Below are 19367 nucleotides of genomic sequence, written 5' to 3' on the forward strand. Positions count from 1 at the left end.
CATAAAAAGACTGCAAAAAAGGTGAGGAACAGCTTAATTCTCAACCTGTCACAGGCAAGCATAAGTTTTATTTCTATCAGGAAAAAAAAAAGCAAAATGTTGCTGAAGAAATGGTAAAGTACCCATTCACCTTTTATGTTCACCAGTACCCAGTGTGTATCCATTGCAAGCCCTCCAAACCCTTTGGAGGGAGCCTTGAGTTGCCAGGCCCTCCTTCCCATGCAGCTTCTCTTGCCAGAAGAGAGATTTTGGTGTTTGTCACATAAGCCTAGCACAGCTCACGCTGGAGATGCACAGAACCTGCCCTGCCAGGCTGTTCTGCGCTGCAAGAGCTCAACTCAAACACTCCCACACCACCCCAGGCCACGGACAGCTGGGTCCAAGCACCACTGTCCTACATCACACCTTGGATCCACCTGCACTTGGGATATGTGCCCAGTTGCTCTCATTCCAGCTGGCTCTTTGTTTTATTGGAGCAGGAGAGCCAGCTCAGCACGTCCTGCCCTTCTGCAGTGCCTCTTCCAATGTTCCCATTCTGTTCCTGGCCCTTCCCCCTGTGCTGCCCACATCAGCTTTGGGGTCTCAGTGCATGAGAACACAGCAGCCCAAAAGCCCCTGCCAGTACTAAGCTCCAGAGCAGTTTTATAAAGATGTGGTTGGGCATGAATAACTAATGAGTGGCACCAAGCCCCAGCTGATCAGTGGATGAACCAGCCCTGTCCAGAGGTCAGTGTTAACATCTGTAATCCAGAGATGGGTGACCTGAGTCCCAGAAAGGGAAGTCCCAGAGATGCCCAAGCCATTGGCAGAGGCAGGTGACAGGAGCCAGGCTTCCTGCACCTCACACCCTCTGCACTGCACAAAACTCAGAAACCCCCAGGTTTGCTGACCCTTTGTAAACCCAGGCAATGGTGTTAAAAAGGAAATGTGTCAATTCAAGCAAATTGGTCACTGCTCAGGATAATTGACTAAAAATAGTCCCTTGTACTGCTGCTTTCTTTGAGCAGTTAGTTGAGATTTTATGGCTAAATTTCAGGATTTCAGGTATAGCATAGTATGTCATATCAATCATTAAACACAAAACCATCTTATTGCAATAATGCCACCTTTGAAGTGGAGTTTAAAAGCCTCAGTACTGAAGCCTAACTCTAGTAAAAGCACAGCTCTGGTGCAAATGTGGATATAAACCATGTTCTGTAGGAAACTCAAGCACTGATACTAATGAACAAGGCCAGGCAGGTCTTGTTCACACGTCCCATAAAGCTCTGGGAATACTCAGGAGCCCCAGCATCTGATGTTGTGGCATGTGCTTTCCAAGAGTGCTTCTCCAGTGGATCTTAAAGGTTTCACCATTCATTAATAAATTGTTACTCTTCATGAAGTTTCTTAAGACTGCTGCTGACCTAGCAAAGTTAAAATGCAAGAAAATGACAGGAAACCATTTCAGCCCCAGCAGAGCAGCCAGACTTTGGTGAGCACCTTTCCCGGGCAGGTAAATTGTAGGGCCAGCAGGAGGATGTGCATGTCAGCAGCATTAACTCTGATTAAACCTCTCTGTTCATTTAGTCCAGAAAGTACCATCTGGCAACACTGCTTTTTCTCCCTCTCAAAAAGCACCTGAAATTGAGGATGTTTCAACAGCTGAAGCAACCTTTACACTTGGAGACTCAATGAAGGGAAGAACCCACTGGTCTCAGCCCAGTCTGCCTGCAGTTAAAGCAATCAGTGCCTTGCTGACAATCACAGGTTTAAAAGGTGTTAGATTTATGAATACAGCAAGAGACAGATAAAAAGGTGCTGCTCTCTATCTTTACCAGATAATTCCACAACCCAGCTCTCCAGTAAATAATCTATGACTAGAGCCAAGCAAGTCCTTGCAGCAAACTCTAAGATTAAGTGATGGTTTTTAAAAAATGCAGTTTCTGTAATGGCTTCTTTTCCTTTCCAAAACAGTTACTTGCATTTAGAATTATTCTTTCCTTCACCACTGCAAAACAAGTGCAGTGTAACCCCACTGAATGCAAAAAATGTGAGGCAGAAATGCTACAAGCTCAAAAGACAGAAAGTCTTTGCTGCCTAAAGAAAATACCAGGTAAAGCACTTTACTTGCTATACAGTAAGCAGAATTAGCATCGTTTTCAAAGTCATCCATTGTATCCAGCATGCCACAACCTTCAGCACTGCTCTATTTCAGGTGTTTAGGAAGCTGTCTGGATTAGGGCAGTAGTCCATTAGTACTCTACATTCCCACTGGTCTGTCTTCTTTATGGCCTGAGAACATCAGACACTGAAAGCATTGGTGAGTTCCACCTCCTTCAGGCTCCTGACTGGATTTTACCACTCACTCCTCTGTCTTCTCACCCAATGCTTCTCTCATACAGCAATCACTAGTTTTCAGTGATTTTTAAATAATTCTGTGATTGAATAGGCATCTACCAGCATTTTCTTAAAATAAAATATTGCAATTGGGTGTCTTACTCTCCCAAATAAATTATAGTGTCAATACAAGGAATTAATCCTAATGAATGCTTTAATAATGGGCCAAATCTTTGGATGCTCTAAATGTCATCAGTGGAATTTTTATACTGGCAGAAAATTTGGCCCTACAGATTTAATAATGCATCAGCAGACACTTTTCAGCATTTTTTGGAGGCACAAATTGGAACTCACCCGGTTTCTGCCTAATGGAAGTAGCTGACAGCCAAGGAACTCATCAGGAGTATTTGAAAATTAACTTTATTCATCCCCTCCATGAATTCTTAGTGTGTTGCTTTCTCCCCCAGCTGCTGGAAGTCACGCTTTTCGTGCGGGACCCAGAAACCAGGGGAACAAGGGAATGGCTAAGCCAGCCAGGATTCATTTAGCACATGACAATGTGTTAAAAGCTCAGCCTTATGATACATTTCTCACTAATGTCACAATAGTTACAGAGGAAGGATAGGTTTGATATGTCACAATGTTATACAGCTTGTCTGTGTTCCCACTGAAGTTCATTTAAAGTGAACTTCTAAAAGGACAAATTACAGTATTTGTAGTTTTCTTTCAGATTCTCACTATCCTATTCACATCTAAACTGCACTGGCTCTATTTAATAGAAGCAATCAGATTTACACTCTATCCACTCATTTTTGTAACAAATGCTGTGGAATAAGCTCAGACTTCCAATATGGAAGTTTCTCACCACCTGTGTAGGAATAGGAAGAGCAGAAGACAAAAAGCTCATGGCCACTTGGTGTGATCTGAGGACTGCATGAGCTTCCAGACTGAGGCAGCTTCAGGAATAAAAAAATGCATCACTTCTTGATGCTATGTTAATAGTTATAATCCAACTACTTCTAATTACCTAAGTACTGAGAGTCTAAGAGAGTCATCATTTTCCCAGTGAATACAGTTCTAGCACTTGGTTTAACGTTACAACGTCAAAGGCAGAGAGCAGTGCCAGTCAGCAGCAATAAACTCATTGCATTTTTCAAGAAAAGAAGCAGCTCTGATTCCTGAATTCTGCCACTTTAGGACAAATGATGTATTTTTAGTTTGATTTCCTACAGGAGGTATCAGTTAAGGGTGAAGAGATTTAGCAAAGTACAATTACCAAAGCAGTATTCATCACCAAACTTCATCAGTTAGTCTAAAGATGCAATGCTGGCTCCTGAACCAAAGAAAATGGAAATCAGTTTTGTATGAAAAGTACATTCCCTGTGTGCCAGCTGATTCCCTTTCCAAGGGACTCTATTACTGCCCTTGCCCCAAACTCATTCCATATGCATCTATAATTTCTTCTAAAACCTCACCTGAGTCTATCAAACTGACCACGTTATCAGCTCGCTCTGACAACCCTGCTGCCTTGTCATGTCCCACAATTAACACCCCATTTCTGACCCTCATCCCCGTGAAGGACTGCTACTCACTCACCAATTCTACATTCCACCTCTGAAACTTCTTCCCCTCAAAGACACTCCACTTTGATAAAGCAAGAAACTAAAAAAACCTGCTAGCTTTGATGAAAAGATGGCAATTAGCAATGAGAATAAATGGTGGATAAACTTTAAAGATAAAGTTTAAAAATAAGCAAAAATTCAACTTTTTTTGAATAAAAAAGCAAGGGCCTGGTGAGAGACTGTAAGGTCATTAATGAGCAAAGTAATTTAACAAAAAGAGTAAATTTATACTAATGAAATTTGATGATACACAAAGTTATGCAGTATCATCAACACAGGGGCACTGAACTGTTATACTGAAAGAGGGACATGACACAGAACAGTGCAGTAGAAAAAAAAATATTAAAATTGATGGGAAATAATACAGTTATGCATTTAAAAACAATTTTTTTCCCATAAACATTGGGCTTATTCACCGGAGATAACAGCAGGGAAAGAAAAATATGAATGTATTCATCAATTCCAACCTCAATATGAAGGAGTAATGCAATATGGCTTGGAAAAAGGTGAACCTGATTCTAAACACATCAATTGAGTAATTTTCAGTAAAGAAAGAGATTTGTTAACATTATTATGAGACATACAAGTAATTTCTCCTGGATAATACGTCAGGCTGTTCAGCTGTATTCGAGAAAGGGATTCAAAATGAATTTCTGATGGAGAGAACAACCTTTATGACAATCACTAGGATGGATGAAAGGGAATTAACAGCTTGGAAATTTATCATACAAAAATTAAGGACAAAGGAGAAAATTTGGTATATCTCAGTAAATAAACCCCAGAGCAAAGGCAGATTAGTTTAAACTGGAAGCCAGTGAAATGTCTTTATATTGACCCTATCACAATGTAATCAGAAATTGCAGAATTTCTAAAGCAGGAAGATGAGGTCCTACAACAAAATTAGCAAAAGAACAGGGAAGGTAAGAAACAGGAGTTTCAAGAATAAGGTAAAGCAGGAAAAGAGAGGAACCCCAGATTATGGTGTGTTTATCCCAAAGCCCCACGCTGGCTGGACGCCCTGCTCAGAGCTATGGCAGGAATGGAGACTCCTCTGTCAGCAACTGCTGCACCTTTGGTATGCAGGGAACACAGGGGAGTCAGGCAGCAGATGAGGAGGACGTCTCAGGAATACCAACTCATTCCAACACTCTGCTAGGCTGAAGGAACCCCTAGAAATTGTCAGTGTCAGTCCCTGAGTTGGTAGGAAGCAGTTCCAGAGCCCTTTGTATGGGAGTCAAAAGCTGGATTCAGTGAAGTGACATTCTGAGAGTCTTCCTCCTCAGATAAAGCAGTTTTCCCCCCAGGCTATGTCTGACAGTATCTTGCACTTGGATTGACCACACAGGATCTCAGGCTAACCTACTTCCCTAGGTTCTCCTGAGGAACTTCATGTTCATCCCAACAGCATCCCTGGCTCCATGCTCTGCATTCTGGGGGAGCTCCAAGCTCTGACAGATCTGTGTCAAACTGGGCTTCCATCACACAAGGAATGCTTACTGAGCTAGTTTTAAGGCATCTCTCCTAGGATTTCAGATGCAGAGTTCTTTGGCCATCACAAGATTTATCCAACAAGTACCAACAACACAGACCTTTCTCTAGTCCCTAAGAGACTTAACACAATGAAGATTACTATAGCCTTTAAACACAAATGAAGATTACTATAGCAAAAGGAGCACAGCTAACTATAGAGCCTGGAGAACATCCTCCAGCAATGCAGGACCTTTTGACACACGTGTTATACATTCCACTTTGCACACAAAATGCTTAACATCATTATGGTTTCTACAGTGAATCCTCAATTATGAGCAGAGTCAGAACAGGTTTTTATGGCACTACTTCATTCATTTACCAAACTCCTTACAGGTGAAATTTGCCCTAGGTGCTTGCTTGACTGTGTTGCTCCAGAAGTTTTACTAGTATAAAATCTGGTTTTACTCTCAGTGATTCGAGATGATGAATGACAAGCCTTAGCCTTTAAATATTCCTGAGGCAATGCGGATGCCAAATATCCCACTCTGTAATGCTTTAATACTTCTCCAGAGAACTTCAGGGCTATAATAAAACCTGAAAGCAGGGGAACTGATGCCTTTCCTGAATTCACTGACTTTTAAATTCTCTTGTTTACAGAAGGTGTTCTAGCTTTTAGACAGATCCTAGTAAATGCTCAAGGCACTTGAAGTATTTGCATTTGAAAAAACCAATGGCAATCCAGGAGCCATAGGAATCAGGGAGTTCATTACCAGGAACAAAGTCCCTTACCACCTCTCATCTGTGCTGACCTACACCTACTGAGAGGCACTGGCCATTAACTGTGGCTGTGGACTACTGCACTGGCTGAGGAAATACGATTTTAGTCTATGTGACCAAAGCACAGTTTGAATGGTTGGGAATTTCCACCTTCCCCATCTGAACCCACACATGTGTCCCAGAGCACTCAGCCAGGCGCTCCAGGAGCTTTGCACTTTTGGGCTGGATTCCCGCAGGGTCTCCAGGCAAACCACATTCCCTCTGCAGCCAGATGAGCCAGAGCATGTCCTCCAGGAATGTTCCAGTGCTTGGGAGCACTCCCTGCACAAGATCAGCCAAGGTGTGAGCCAGGCAGGGCAGGCTGCTGCTGTCCCTCAGTGGCTGCTCTGGCCAGCCCAGGTGTGCCCCCAGAGCTCCTCCAACAACAGCAACACAGACCCAGAGCTTTGCCCAGGAGCTCTGGCACAGCCTGGAACACTGGAAGCTGAGTAAAGTCAGTAATCAGCCCTGTGTCTTTCTGCCTAATGAAAGATAGAAGTAATAGTAATTTAATCTGGTACCATATCACAAGTGGCTGTACAGCAGAGGAGACCCTAAAACAAGATTAAAGAGTAGAAAGAAAGAGGTCATTTTCTCTCAGAGCACCATCATGAAACTCAGAGCCACTGTCCCCACAAAACAGCTCTAAAGGTTCAAACTACCCTCTGCCCTACAGGCCATCTTATATAAGCAACATTCCTATTTTCAATTCTTTAACCTGTTCCAGAGCAGCTGCAATGACTACAAAGTATGAGAGGCTACAAAACCAGGCCACATTAATCTTGTAGTAAAATTTGACATTTGAATCAACCACATTGAATGAGTCATAAGATTAACAAAGGTGCATAAAAAATAGCTAATTGCAATTTCCAAAACTTTCATCTGATAGAGTAAGGAATGCTTTGTCCTTCATGTCACATCAATTTTTTTTTTTTAGTAACAAAAATTAAATATACATCAATACACAGATGCACAGACTATCTACCACCACTGTAGAAATTTCCAAAAATAATTATTTCACTGGTCATTTTCTTTGTAAAACACTGCCTCTCCAGTAAAAGAAAACATTTCATATGCTCTTGAGCAAAAAATTCCTCTGCAACATTTCTTGTCAAAACAGCTGCAGGTGATGAGAGTGGGAGCCATTGGTGGTACTGCTGCAGGGGGCAATGAGAACCCAGAGGGAGCACTGCCCTGTGGCCAGCTGGTATCCCTGCCAGCCTGAGCCTGGGGGATGGCACGGTGACCACCGCGCCACGCTGCAGTCATGCTGAAGTCATAATGCTCTGCACATTTAATTGCATTGCCTGGCATCTCAGGGAATTACTCACACAGGCCCAGCCGGAAAGTGATCGAGCATTGACTCAGCAGCACTTACTCACCAGTGCCATAAAATGATAAACAGCGACTTTCAAAGAAGATGAGGTGTGAGAAGAAGGGAAGGGTAATGAGCAAATTACTTTGTACACAACTGCTGGGAAAGACCTCCCTAACCAACAGATTCTGCATTCATCACAATTACAAACAGGCACAAGCCAAAAAACAGGTTTATTTTGGTGGCATTTGAATTATAAACTCATATGCAGATCCCAAGCACTACAATACAAATTATGTCTCCCAGAACTCCAAGAAGTAAGACATTAGGATCTAGATGCAAATTTTTCAAATCGAGTCTATTTCTACTAATATTAAATAAATCTTCAAATTTCCTGAAAGCAAAATATCCAGGTACACATCTAATGGGGGGCAGGAGAAGTAAGAAAGAAAGAATGAAAAAAAGTGGAGATAATATTTACCTTCTAAAATACTATTAACTAATACAAAACTATTCAAGTCAGGATTTACCTTGTTCTTACTTAGACAATGCATAAATTTTGTTTTCCAACCCTTCTAGCGATAGCAGTACAGAGTAAATTTTTATGTATTTGTGAGACTAGGAAAAACACTCCAGCACCAAGATGTTTTGCAAGTACCATACAGGATTTAATGAACAGAGACAGTGGGTAGAGGAGAAATCTCCTCTGGATCTCTGTCTGAGGCTATTACAGATCTGAGAGCAGGTATGGACAACCCTTCTGCTTTGCCATTTCACCTTTCTCAGTATGCTGCATGTCCTTGCTTGAGATTCACTGCCAACAGCAACAGCCTAAATAAACAGGATTTTGGTGTGATGTATTATCCAGGGATGTGTGATAACTCATATTGCTGAAGCCTTTCAAACTCACACTCTCCCCATAAGGCATGGTCTGTTTCAGTCCTAAAAGCTCATTAGGTAATTATTTGAAGACTTTTTTTCTAGATTTTGTTGTTGCTTTATTCGTGTGAGACTTCACAGGGTTGGTTCTTCCCTCCTTTAAAACACAGAAATGCAAAATCCTTAAGACTCTGCGCTTATAAGTGCACATACTCAGAACATAAATGCACAGCCATGAGTGTGCAACTCTAGTTTTATAAGAAATGTATGACACGAATGAGGGCTTTAGTAGAGGAGAGGAAAACCAAACGATTTCAGGCAGGAGAATGATGCTCCTGGAACCATTGGGACATTGTTACAGGAGCAGGGCAGCTGTGCTGTGCACGACCCCGAGCTGCTGTGGCAGCTGTGCCCTGTCCCTGATCCCACTGCAGCTGTGCCTGTCCCTGATCCCCTGATCTCACTGCAGCTGTGCCTGTCCCTGATCCCCTGATCCCACTGCAGCTGTGCCTGTCCCTGATCCCACTGCAGCTGTGCCTGTCCCTGATCCCCTGATCCCACTGCAGCTGTGCCTGTCCCTGATCCCCTGATCCCACTGCAGCTGTGCCTGTCCCTGATCCCACTGCAGCTGTGCCTGTCCCTGATCCCCTGATCCCACTGCAGCTGTGCCTGTCCCTGATCCCCTGATCTCACTGCAGCTGTGCCTGTCCCTGATCCCCTGATCTCACTGCAGCTGTGCCCTGTCCCTGATCTCACTGCAGCTGTGCCTGTCCCTGATCCCCTGATCTCACTGCAGCTGTGCCCTGTCGCTGATCTCACTGCAGCTGTGCCCTGTCGCTGATCTCATTGCAGCTGTGCCCTGTCCCTGATCCCCTGATCCCACTGCAGCTGTGCCTGTCCCTGATCCCACTGCAGCTGTGCCTGTCTCTGATCCCACTGCAGCTGTGCCTGTCCCTGATCCCACTGCAGCTGTGCCCTGTCCCTGATCTCACTGCAGCTGTGCCTGTCTCTGATCCCACTGCAGCTGTGCCTGTCCCTGATCCCCTGATCCCACTGCAGCTGTGCCCTGTCCCTGATCCCCTGATCTCACTGCAGCTGTGCCTGTCCCTGATCCCACTGCAGCTGTGCCCTGTCCCTGATCCCCTGATCCCACTGCAGCTGTGCCCTGTCCCTGACTCCACTGCAGCTGTGCCTGTCCCTGATCCCACTGCAGCTGTGCCTGTCCCTGATCCCCTGATCCCACTGCAGCTGTGCCCATCCCTGATCTCACTGCAGCTGTGCCCGTCCCTGATCCCCTGATCTCACTGCAGCTGTCTCTGCCCCCCAAGTCCAGGGACCGAGCCCAGAGTGCCGGGACCGAGCCCAGAGTGCAGGGACCGAGCCCAGAGTGCTGGGATCGAGCCCCGTGTGCCGGGACCGAGCCCAGAGTGCCGGGATCGAGCCCAGAGTGCCGGGACCGAGCCCCGTGTGCCGGGACCGAGCCCCGTGTGCAGGGACCGAGCCCAGAGTGCCGGGATCGAGCCCAGAGTGCCGGGACCGAGCCCCGTGTGCCGGGACCGAGCCCCGTGTGCAGGGACCGAGCCCAGAGTGCCGGGATCGAGCCCAGAGTGCAGGGACCGAGCCCCGTGTGCCGGGACCGAGCCCAGAGTGCCGGGATCGAGCCCCGTGTGCAGGGACCGAGCCCAGAGTGCCGGGATTGAGCAGAGGCCAGGCCGGCAGCCCCGAGCCCTGCATGGCCAGCACAGGCTCCTGGGGAGGAGGATTGAGAGCAGAGCAGAGGAGGGGCTGAGCTGAACTAGAAATAAGATAAATCTAAAGTCATTCAGGGCAAGAAGATTGAAGTCTCATGCATTTACTATAAAAAGATAAATTTGTGATTTTGAATAGATAACATTTGTTCTCTTCTTCAGTCTGAGGCACACAGAAGGCTGGTCATTATGTCATGCACTAAAATTACACTTATCAGAATTTGCAATGGAATTTTGCAAAGAAAGAAGCAGCCCCTCCTGAGGAAGCAGCCCTGAAAGCAGCGGCCGGGCAAGGCAAAGCTCCCTCCGTCCATCCCTCTGTCCGTCTGTCCCACAGCCCCTGCACACAGCCCCTGCACCACCAGTGCCTCTCAAAACCAGCAATTCCCCAGCTGTGGGACTCAAATCAACCCTCTCCATCTTGCTGCAATACAAACTGCAGTGAAACTCAGATTTGCTGGGCCTGTCACTCCTGTACTCAGATGGTTCCTGGCTCAGAATTTCTTTTATACGGGTTGATTAGATTTTACCTCAAAATTTATTGAATGGTTACTGTGTTAGATGAGACATACAATAAAAAGTTATGCTAAATACTAACTTTATAATAAAAACAAATATTTTCCATTGTGTGTTTAAGCCAATAACTTGGAAAAGCCCCCTTCCCCCCTCATGTAAACCTTCCTTTTAACACTGAAACAAACAAACAAACAAAAAAAATTAAAAACACCATGCAAGGTAAACTTATGGAAGTCCATATGAATTTCAAATGAAATTTGTGACCATAGTTGTGACTATCTCTCCCCCTTTTTTTTACAGTCATTTCACTACTACCTTAGTATCTGAAAAAAGCAATTTTTCAAATACCTACTGCACATTCTCCAAGTAATACACATTAAACAACCGGAAAAATGTGGCACAATTTAAAGAAGCACAAACCTTTCTGTTATGCCTAAATGATACATATTTCAGAATATGGAAAATATTAAAAAAAGAGTGATAAATCCCTTAACTCAAGGCTACTGTTATTAGATTCGCTATTCTCTGAATAAATGGAGTCTTAATGAAAACTGTCACTAGAAAATGGAATGCAATCATTAGATAAACTATTGAATTACAAATTCCACCCACATGTGAATGGGTACATAAAGTTTTACAGTATTATAAGAGTATATTTCTGCACCAGGATTATTAAGGAGCAGAGCTAAATGATTTTTCCTTCCAAACTGTTTATTCACCACAAAAAGTCACCAAAATTTCCTAAAATTATTTGACAAATAAAACTTGAATCTACCTTTTTTTTTGGCCACAACACAAAAAAAGGGGGGCAGGGGGGTTATTAACAATACTAATGTAACTCAAACCTTTTTTCCCTTATTCCCATAGTTAGCTGGAATTGCTGAGAAAAGGTTAAGGGGAGATTTCAGTAAGCAAAGTGAAATTGTACTGACAGGTAGCAATTTAATACATTTACAACTTATTCATACATCAGGTGTTCTAATTACCACCACTGAAAAACTGTACCCCTACAAGTGGCCCAAAATGTCAAGATCCATACTGAATAAGTAGCAGCAGCCTTGATGTTGATTGTACCATTACTTCTGCTTATTTCTTTGCAAAATTCCATTGCAAATTCTGATAAGTGTAATTTTAGTGCATGACATAATGACCAGCCTTCTGTGTGCCTCAGACTGAAGAAGAGAACAAATGTTAACTATTCAAAATCACAAATTTATCTTTTTTTAGTAAATGCATGAGACTTCAATCTTCTTGCCCTGAATGACTTTAGATTTATCTTATTTCTACTTTAGCTCACATACAAAACATCTGCTTATGAAGATATTGGTGTGACTTCTATTCACATTTAATTTACTGTATTGCTGTGACTCTATCATAAACACAGCCATGCATGAGATTAAATGCAGTTTATGAAATAAGAACGTCCCTTGTTTAATTTGTTTCAAGTAATTCAGCCCTAGTGGATTTAACAATATAATTAAGTTAACACTAGTGCTGTTCTCTGCTGCCTTGTGTCAAGAAGTGCTGCACTTAAACCTGCATCAAGGTCACCTTTCCCCATAACTCTCATAATCCCAAATCACCACACAATAAAAAACCTGCTGTCAATGACTGAACAGATTGGTATTAACAGCCTAACAGAATTAAAGAGTTGTGCCACCTCCAAGAGAGGCCAGATTTTAAGGTACTAGGCATGTAGGACTATTAGACACGTACTTAAAATGAATTACGACATTTCTCACATTTCATAAAAGTCAGCTTCCTCCCAGGCCTCTAGGACTGCACAAAACCTTGCTGGGAAAGGAGGAGAAATGACTCATTGCACTAAAACTACCTCACCTAAATGCATTTCCCTATATGTACCCTAAGCACTGTGGAAGGGTATTCTGAGGCACTGCCTGCCCTGAGCAGCAGCACAGCCTAAGGGCCTGTGTGGAACAGGGCAGGCTCCAGCACTGCCATCAGCTTCCCACTGCTGCAGCAGCAGGCCTGCAGAGACCTCTCTCAGGCAGTTAAGCTCCAAAATTACTCTGGGTCTAGCAGATCAACATTCATTAAATAGGACATTTTCTAATTTCCTCGCCTGCACTTCCAGTATATAAGGCATAGATGGAAATACATACATGGAAAACATTTGTACTTCAATTGGCTTCTGTTAGATTTTTAAAAGACTGTGAAATTATCAGGATCACAGAACAGAATTTGCTATGCTAAAGGTCATAGTCCCAAAGATTTTGTCTGTCCTCATCAATCTTCATCCAGCCCTGTCCCACTCTGGGGCCTAAATTATACTTTCAAGCCTTGATTCCTTGAATTAAGGCCTCCAGAAACAATATATTCTAAGAGTGGTACCAGGGCATTTGCCTCTATGCAGATTTTTCAGACTAGCTAATTAGAAGCATCTATTCCTGCCAGCTGTACTGTGTACCTCCCCAAGAACTGGCAGCCTGTGCACTCTTGGTACTCAGATCTCAGCCCACAAACACTGTGCTGCTCCTGGGCTCCTCCTGCTGCAGAGCCCTGCTGGCAGGATCCTCCAGAGGCTCCACAAATAATAGCCCTCCATTTCACAGAAAAAAGTAATAAATCATAATATGAAATAGGGAGACTTTTACAGATCACACTACATTTCACTATTTCATTCCCCAAGTCAGTCACAAAGGTAAATGTAAGTTATTAAGTAATGTTTTTACTGACTTAGCATTTCTGTAGCTTACTCTGCAGGACAGCAGCCTCCATGAACTGCTAACTTGAATAGGTGATAAAGAGCATAATCTTTTTGCTGTACAAGTTCATTTTTTTTTCACTGTACCATTAGTATAGAAAGGCTGGAAGTGAAATCCTTTGATCCAGCAGGATAGTACTTTAGAGAAGACCAAATGATATTTTTCTGAATTCCATCACTGGGTAAGAAAGATTGACTTAATCAATCTGGATTTCTGGAACTACTCCATTTCTGCTTTTCTTTTGATCAAGCTATATGTGTAAAGATGCAGTAACTCCAGGCAGGCCAAATTTATGCACCAGCTTCTTTGAACTTCAAACGAGCTTGCTGGACCCTTTAAATTCAATTTTATCTGCAACTCAATTACGGAGAAGTTGTTCTCTCTCCTCTGCCTAAGAAAGTATATTTCCATTTGCAGCATCTCATAATTTCATATAAACTCCTGTGGAATCCTATTTCCCTTGTCAGCTATGATCAGCTTCCCTAGGAAAGTTATAGACTGGAGTTAACAAAGTATTTATCCACAAAGCTTTCTGGTAGTCTTTGCTACAGTAAAGATGATTTCAACATTTAAAATAACTCCATTCTTTTCATATATGAAAAACTGAAAACATACCTCCCAAGTTTTGTACAATGATCAGTTTAGTTCTCCCTGAAATCTTGTAGGAAAATCACCTCCTTCAGCAATAAAATGCCTTGTAACCTTCTATGCCAGAGGTATGTGGGTGGCCAATGGTGGGAGGAAACTCCTTGAGAAAAAAGCCAGAGTCCATGGCTGAGCTGTGTCTGAGGGCAGGGGTGGCACCTGCCCTAATCGCTGGTGGGCACAGCCAGCATGGAGAGCCCACTGCAGCCTCAGGGCACGGCACAGCTGAGCACAGCACGGGGAGGGGAGGCAGTGGCAAGCACAGCACCTGCAGGGCTGGCTTCTGACACCTCTGCAATCCCACCACAAACCCCAGCTTGCTCTGCTGGGGGCCAAGAGGGCAAAACCCCCTCCTACTGCACCCACAGCGCTGCTGCCAAGCCACCCGGTGCACCCCCGGCCTCAGCACACAGCTGACTGTTCCTAATCCCTCTGGTGCACCCACAGCCTCAGCACACAGCTGACTGTTCCTAATCCCTCTGCTGCACCCACAGCCTCAGCACACAGCTGACTGTTCCTAATCCCTCTGGTGTACCCACAGCCTCAGCACACAGCTGACTGTTCCTAATCCCTCTGGTGTACCCACAGCCTCAGCACACAGCTGACTGTTCCTAATCCCTCTGGTGTACCCACAGCCTCAGCACACAGCTGACTGTTCCTAATCCCTCTGGTGCACCCCCAGCCTCAGCACACAGCTGACTGTTCCTAATCCCTCTGCTGCACCCCCAGCCTCAGCACACAGCTGACTGTTCCTAATCCCTCTGCTGTACCCCCAGCCTCAGCACACAGCTGACTGTTCCTAATCCCTCTGGTGTACCCACAGCCTCAGCACACAGCTGACTGTTCCTAATCCCTCTGCTGCACCCACAGCCTCAGCACACAGCTGACTGTTCCTAATCCCTCTGGTTTACGCACAGCCTCAGCACACAGCTGACTGTTCCTAATCCCTCTGGTGTACCCACAGCCTCAGCACACAGCTGACTGTTCCTAATCCCTCTGGTGTACCCACAGCCTCAGCACACAGCTGACTGTTCCTAATCCCTCTGGTGTACCCACAGCCTCAGCACACAGCTGACTGTTCCTAATCCCTCTGGTGCACCCCCAGCCTCAGCACACAGCTGACTGTTCCTAATCCCTCTGGTGTACCCACAGCCTCAGCACACAGCTGACTGTTCCTAATCCCTCTGGTGCACCCCCAGCCTCAGCACACAGCTGACTGTTCCTAATCCCTCTGGCACATCCAGAAGGTGCCCCCTTGACAGAAATCCTCACCTGCCCTACACAAACTGCTCCCACATGTTGGTACTGTCAGGATTAAAGCAAATGAAGCTGCCCTAGCAATCTGAGCCCAGGAGAGCAGGCCCCTTCCCCCAAAGCTGCTTTTAAGCCCCTGGCATGGTATGCCCCAGGACTGCTATCAGATTACTACAGTTTCAGTTAAGAGTGGTGCTGATAGGAGAAGCAGAGATGGGAACTCCCTACATGCTGTGCTTGGGAAGGGAGCTCAAGGTAGCTGAGCTGCACACAGGCTGCACCTCCACACTGATCCCCTTGCACACTGTGCTCTGCAATTTAGTCACACTGCTGAGGCCAAAACTGTGAATCTGCTTCATTTCATTAGCTGGATTACAAAAAACCAATAAATCTTTCCCAATAAAACTCCACTGACTTTGCCAATAACTTGGCTCTCTAAAAGCCTGGGCAAAACTGTTACAGAGAGATGAAGATAAATCTTGAGGCCAATTAACAGCTCCTGAATTTCAAGCTGAATTTTCACAATTGTATGGACCTGAGCTGTCAGGAGAAAGTACATAGAATAGACAGCAATTACAGACACCTCCCACTGCTTTATATGCAATTACAGATATCCCCCAGCAACTGAATAATTTTCTTTACAAATAAATCTGACAGTGAGAACTTTTTAATCCTTTTTGAATTTGTCCTTAAGCAAGTAGCCTGTGCCAGCTCTATACTGCTTCCACACTCATTCTGCCCCGTGGTGCAGCACATTGTGCCCATTGCCACTTGCAGAAGCAAACAGGACCTGGCTGAGAGCACGGTGCAGGAACTGAGGTTTCTGAAAGATGCACCAGCCAGGAGATGCCCACTTCCAAGGAACAACTCAGTGCCCTAGAGGTGCACATTTAGTTTTGCAAATTACCCAAAAGTTATTTTGGCAATTGTGTTGGATTTCTTAAGCCCCAATGAAATATATCAACAGATTAACCCCCTGATTTCCTATTACATTTACTGTGCTATTGGCATAAGCCCAGTTAGATCAGTTTTGATTTATGATACTGAAAGTAGGAGAATAATTAAATCCATTAACCCACTCTCCCAGAAATAAACCTGATATATAGCATTCTAAGTGGTTTGATGAGGAGGAAAAGATTCCATCTAGCCCAAATCTTTTGTAATTTAAACATGAAAGCCCCTGTGCTGTCCATCCTACGCGACTGTCTCTCCCAATTACTGCTATCACTTTCATCCTCTTTCTCCAGGATAGGGGAAGAGAGAAACTCTATTAAAACTTCTACAGAGAGCACACAGAAATGGCAGACATGTATTCTGAGCAAAATATTACTCATCCAAACCAGTTCAAGATAAAAGAGAAATAACTTCTTCCACCAGGAGTGCCTCTCTCAAGAGGCAATATTCTCCCACTGCTCCAGTGAGCCACCAACAACCAACACACAGAAATTTCCTCAGGGCCATGCACAAGGGTGCTGGGTCAGGTGCAAATGCAGAATTTCCAGTGTTAGAAGCTTGCTCCATGTGCCACCTCTCAGCCACTCAGCCTCTGAAGACACTCCCAGGCTCCAGGCTAGCCAGGCTTTCCTTCTGACACAGCTGTGCCATGCACTGTAAGCCACATGCTGGCAACAGAGGATTCAGCCCTCAGTTTTCAGGCACACCTCTTCCCCCAAGTTCTGCTCAGGTGGAACTCTAATTTTTCACAGTTAAACTCAAGGAGAAACATCACAGGTGTGATTAAAACACACCAAGAGAGAGATTTTGCCAAGAGTCCTGAATACACAGGGTTGTTATCTCTGTCCAGAACAGAGATTGTTCCTTTACTTGATCCCCATTTGCTGAAGACAGTCTCTTAGGCTTTCCTGAATCAGATAATTCCTGGTGATTTTACCACCAGTGAAACCTCTCAGAAAGTGAAAACTCAGTTGCTCTTTGTGATCCCTGCATTTGGAGAGACAACCAGCAGGACTTCAGCATTTCAGTCAGACAGTGATGTCTCCTTCTGGAGTGCAAGCACAACAGAGAGGTGAGAAGAAAACAGAGCTGAAGAAAGACTGAACAGATGGGACTTTGGCAAGAATGTCTCTGATCCCACACAAAACACAGCTATCTCCAAATTCTCTTTTAACCTACTTGTTGCTCTATTTCTCTTACAAGTTCTATCCTCACTCAGAAGTGTATTTCTTTGATCTACACCTTCTTAATTCTGGGAACAATCAATATCTCTTACTAAGCTAGGAACTTTTCAAGACTAAAAAGTGGGGTTTTTTTCTTTTTTGGAGGGTTGGGGAGCAGAGGGCATGGAATGCCAATGCTAAATTCCAACAACAAAAAGCCTTCTATCCAGAAACCTACTGAGAAAATGTTTAATCCAAATCAGCCTTGAGAAACACATAAGAGAATTAGTTTGGTTCCAATTCAAAGTATCTTTGAAAAGTGGTATTTTAGAGGGGGGCTGAGAGGAGTTGAGGAGATCACCTTTTCCATCATTGCCCCAGCAGCAATGGCCACACAATGCATTCCTGACAGGAGTCTGGCTCATCTGGTTCTGGCTTGCTTCCTGTGAAGTACACTTCTCTATTTCCTCTGGCAGCTATTACAGTACTTAATTGCTCCTAACAGGAGAAGTTTAATCCAATTGAATCCTATTTGAGACCTGCTTCTTGTTTTACCCACCACTATGATGGAGAACAGATCTTCCCTTCTTTGCAGCAGAACTGAATAATATCTGAAGGGGTTTATCACATGTTACTTCAGGCTCTCTTGACTGAAGACTCCAAATCATTCTTGTAAGTTGTCATTTCTAGATTCCGATTTCTCCCAATGCTGTCCTTCAGGAAATCTCTGATTAATTTGTAGCTTTAATGACATATCTCAATAGTGGATATTATTCCTCTCCAGCCAAGGCCTCCCCAGTGCTGGCCAGTGTAAAAAAATTTCAAGACATGCCCTGGCACTGAAGTAGCTCCTGTGCCACTCCTTTTTTGTATCAGCGTGCTGGTGGTGCCCACACAGCCTGTGCTGAACTGCCCCTCCTCCAGCTGTTTCCCCGCATGGGGACACACCTGGCCAGTCCCTCATGAGGGCAGAGCCAGGCACCCCATTTTTGCAAATCTCTCCCAGCTGCCAATCTGAAGTCCAGTTCTGTCCTACAACATGCCTGCAGTCTCCTCCTGCAGTTCCAATCCTCAGCTCCACAAGGTGCTGCCCCCTATGACACATCCAGAAGTCTCTGCAGGCCTTCATTTGCTGTTCTCCTGACCTGAGAGTGAAACCACACAGCTCAGCTGTTACAAAGCTCCCCCCATGCCCTCACCCTCATTTCAGCATGTAGTAAATAAGTTCACCATGCAGTTCACATTCCCTACCATGCTCTCATTCACTATGCTCTAGTACCTCAGTCAAATCAGCACACATGAACAGGTCCATGTACAGTACCCATTTTATCACTGTTTTTCAATTTAGGTCAACACAGTAGCTAGAAAGACAGACAATGTTACAAACACATCCAATCCCTGCCTTCTAAACACACCACAAAATACACAAAACAAGCATTCAGATTTCTTCCATAGTGTTTGCAGCTTCTCTGGCTCCTAGGAAGAAAACCATGATGCTGACCCTGTGTACCACAAGTGCCACAAGGAGCCTGAAGCAGCAGGACATTCTGGCGTCCTGGCACTTGCCCTGGCAGAGCTCCCAGCTCAGGGATGTCCCAGAGCTCTCCCAACAGCTCCTGGCCCTGCTCTGCAGGCCCTGCTCTGCAGCCCCTGCACAGCTGTGCTCTGCTGCTCTGGGTGCAGCTCAGCAGCATAGAGGCACCTTGCAGCAAACGTTCACACAGGCACCTTGCAAACCCTCTCTCTCTCATTCTGATGTACTGAAGTTTGAGAAGCCACACAAGAACATGCAAAAATCAAATAGACAAGAAAAGCCACTGTGATTATAATAAAAGCTAATTTACTTACCATGCAATTGTCTAGAGCTGCTGTGAAAATTGCTTTAACCAGTCCTAGCTGTGGGCTGAGAATGAAATATATCTTCTGAAAGTTTATCAGAAGAA

At 44.5% G+C, this 19367-nt stretch overlaps 2 protein-coding genes across 9 annotated transcripts in view; one reads left to right on the top strand and one right to left on the bottom strand.

Moving 5' to 3' along the window:
- The window catches only part of CTNNA3 (catenin alpha 3), a 435224-nt gene that overhangs the window by 285663 nt on the left and 130194 nt on the right, over nt 1-19367 (bottom strand). Inside the window, exon 1 of one of the 4 annotated variants that reach the window (XM_071438370.1) lies at nt 19273-19300. The exons of the other annotated variants lie outside the window; for them this stretch is intronic. Within the exon in view, the coding sequence (XP_071294471.1) occupies nt 19273-19275 (3 nt within the window). The 5' untranslated portion in view covers nt 19276-19300. Of the gene's footprint in view, nt 1-19272; nt 19301-19367 lie in introns of those variants that run through there. 4 annotated transcript variants of the gene reach the window in all.
- LRRTM3 (leucine rich repeat transmembrane neuronal 3) overlaps nt 1-19367 on the top strand; it is an 83803-nt gene that overhangs the window by 42999 nt on the left and 21437 nt on the right. The window lies entirely within an intron of this gene.

The sequence above is a fragment of the Agelaius tricolor genome, unplaced genomic scaffold (genome assembly GCF_023055355.1).
Source record: "Agelaius tricolor isolate 1412-34295 unplaced genomic scaffold, bAgeTri1.0.p SCAF_13, whole genome shotgun sequence".
In the NCBI taxonomy this organism is placed as follows: Eukaryota; Metazoa; Chordata; class Aves; order Passeriformes; family Icteridae; genus Agelaius; species Agelaius tricolor.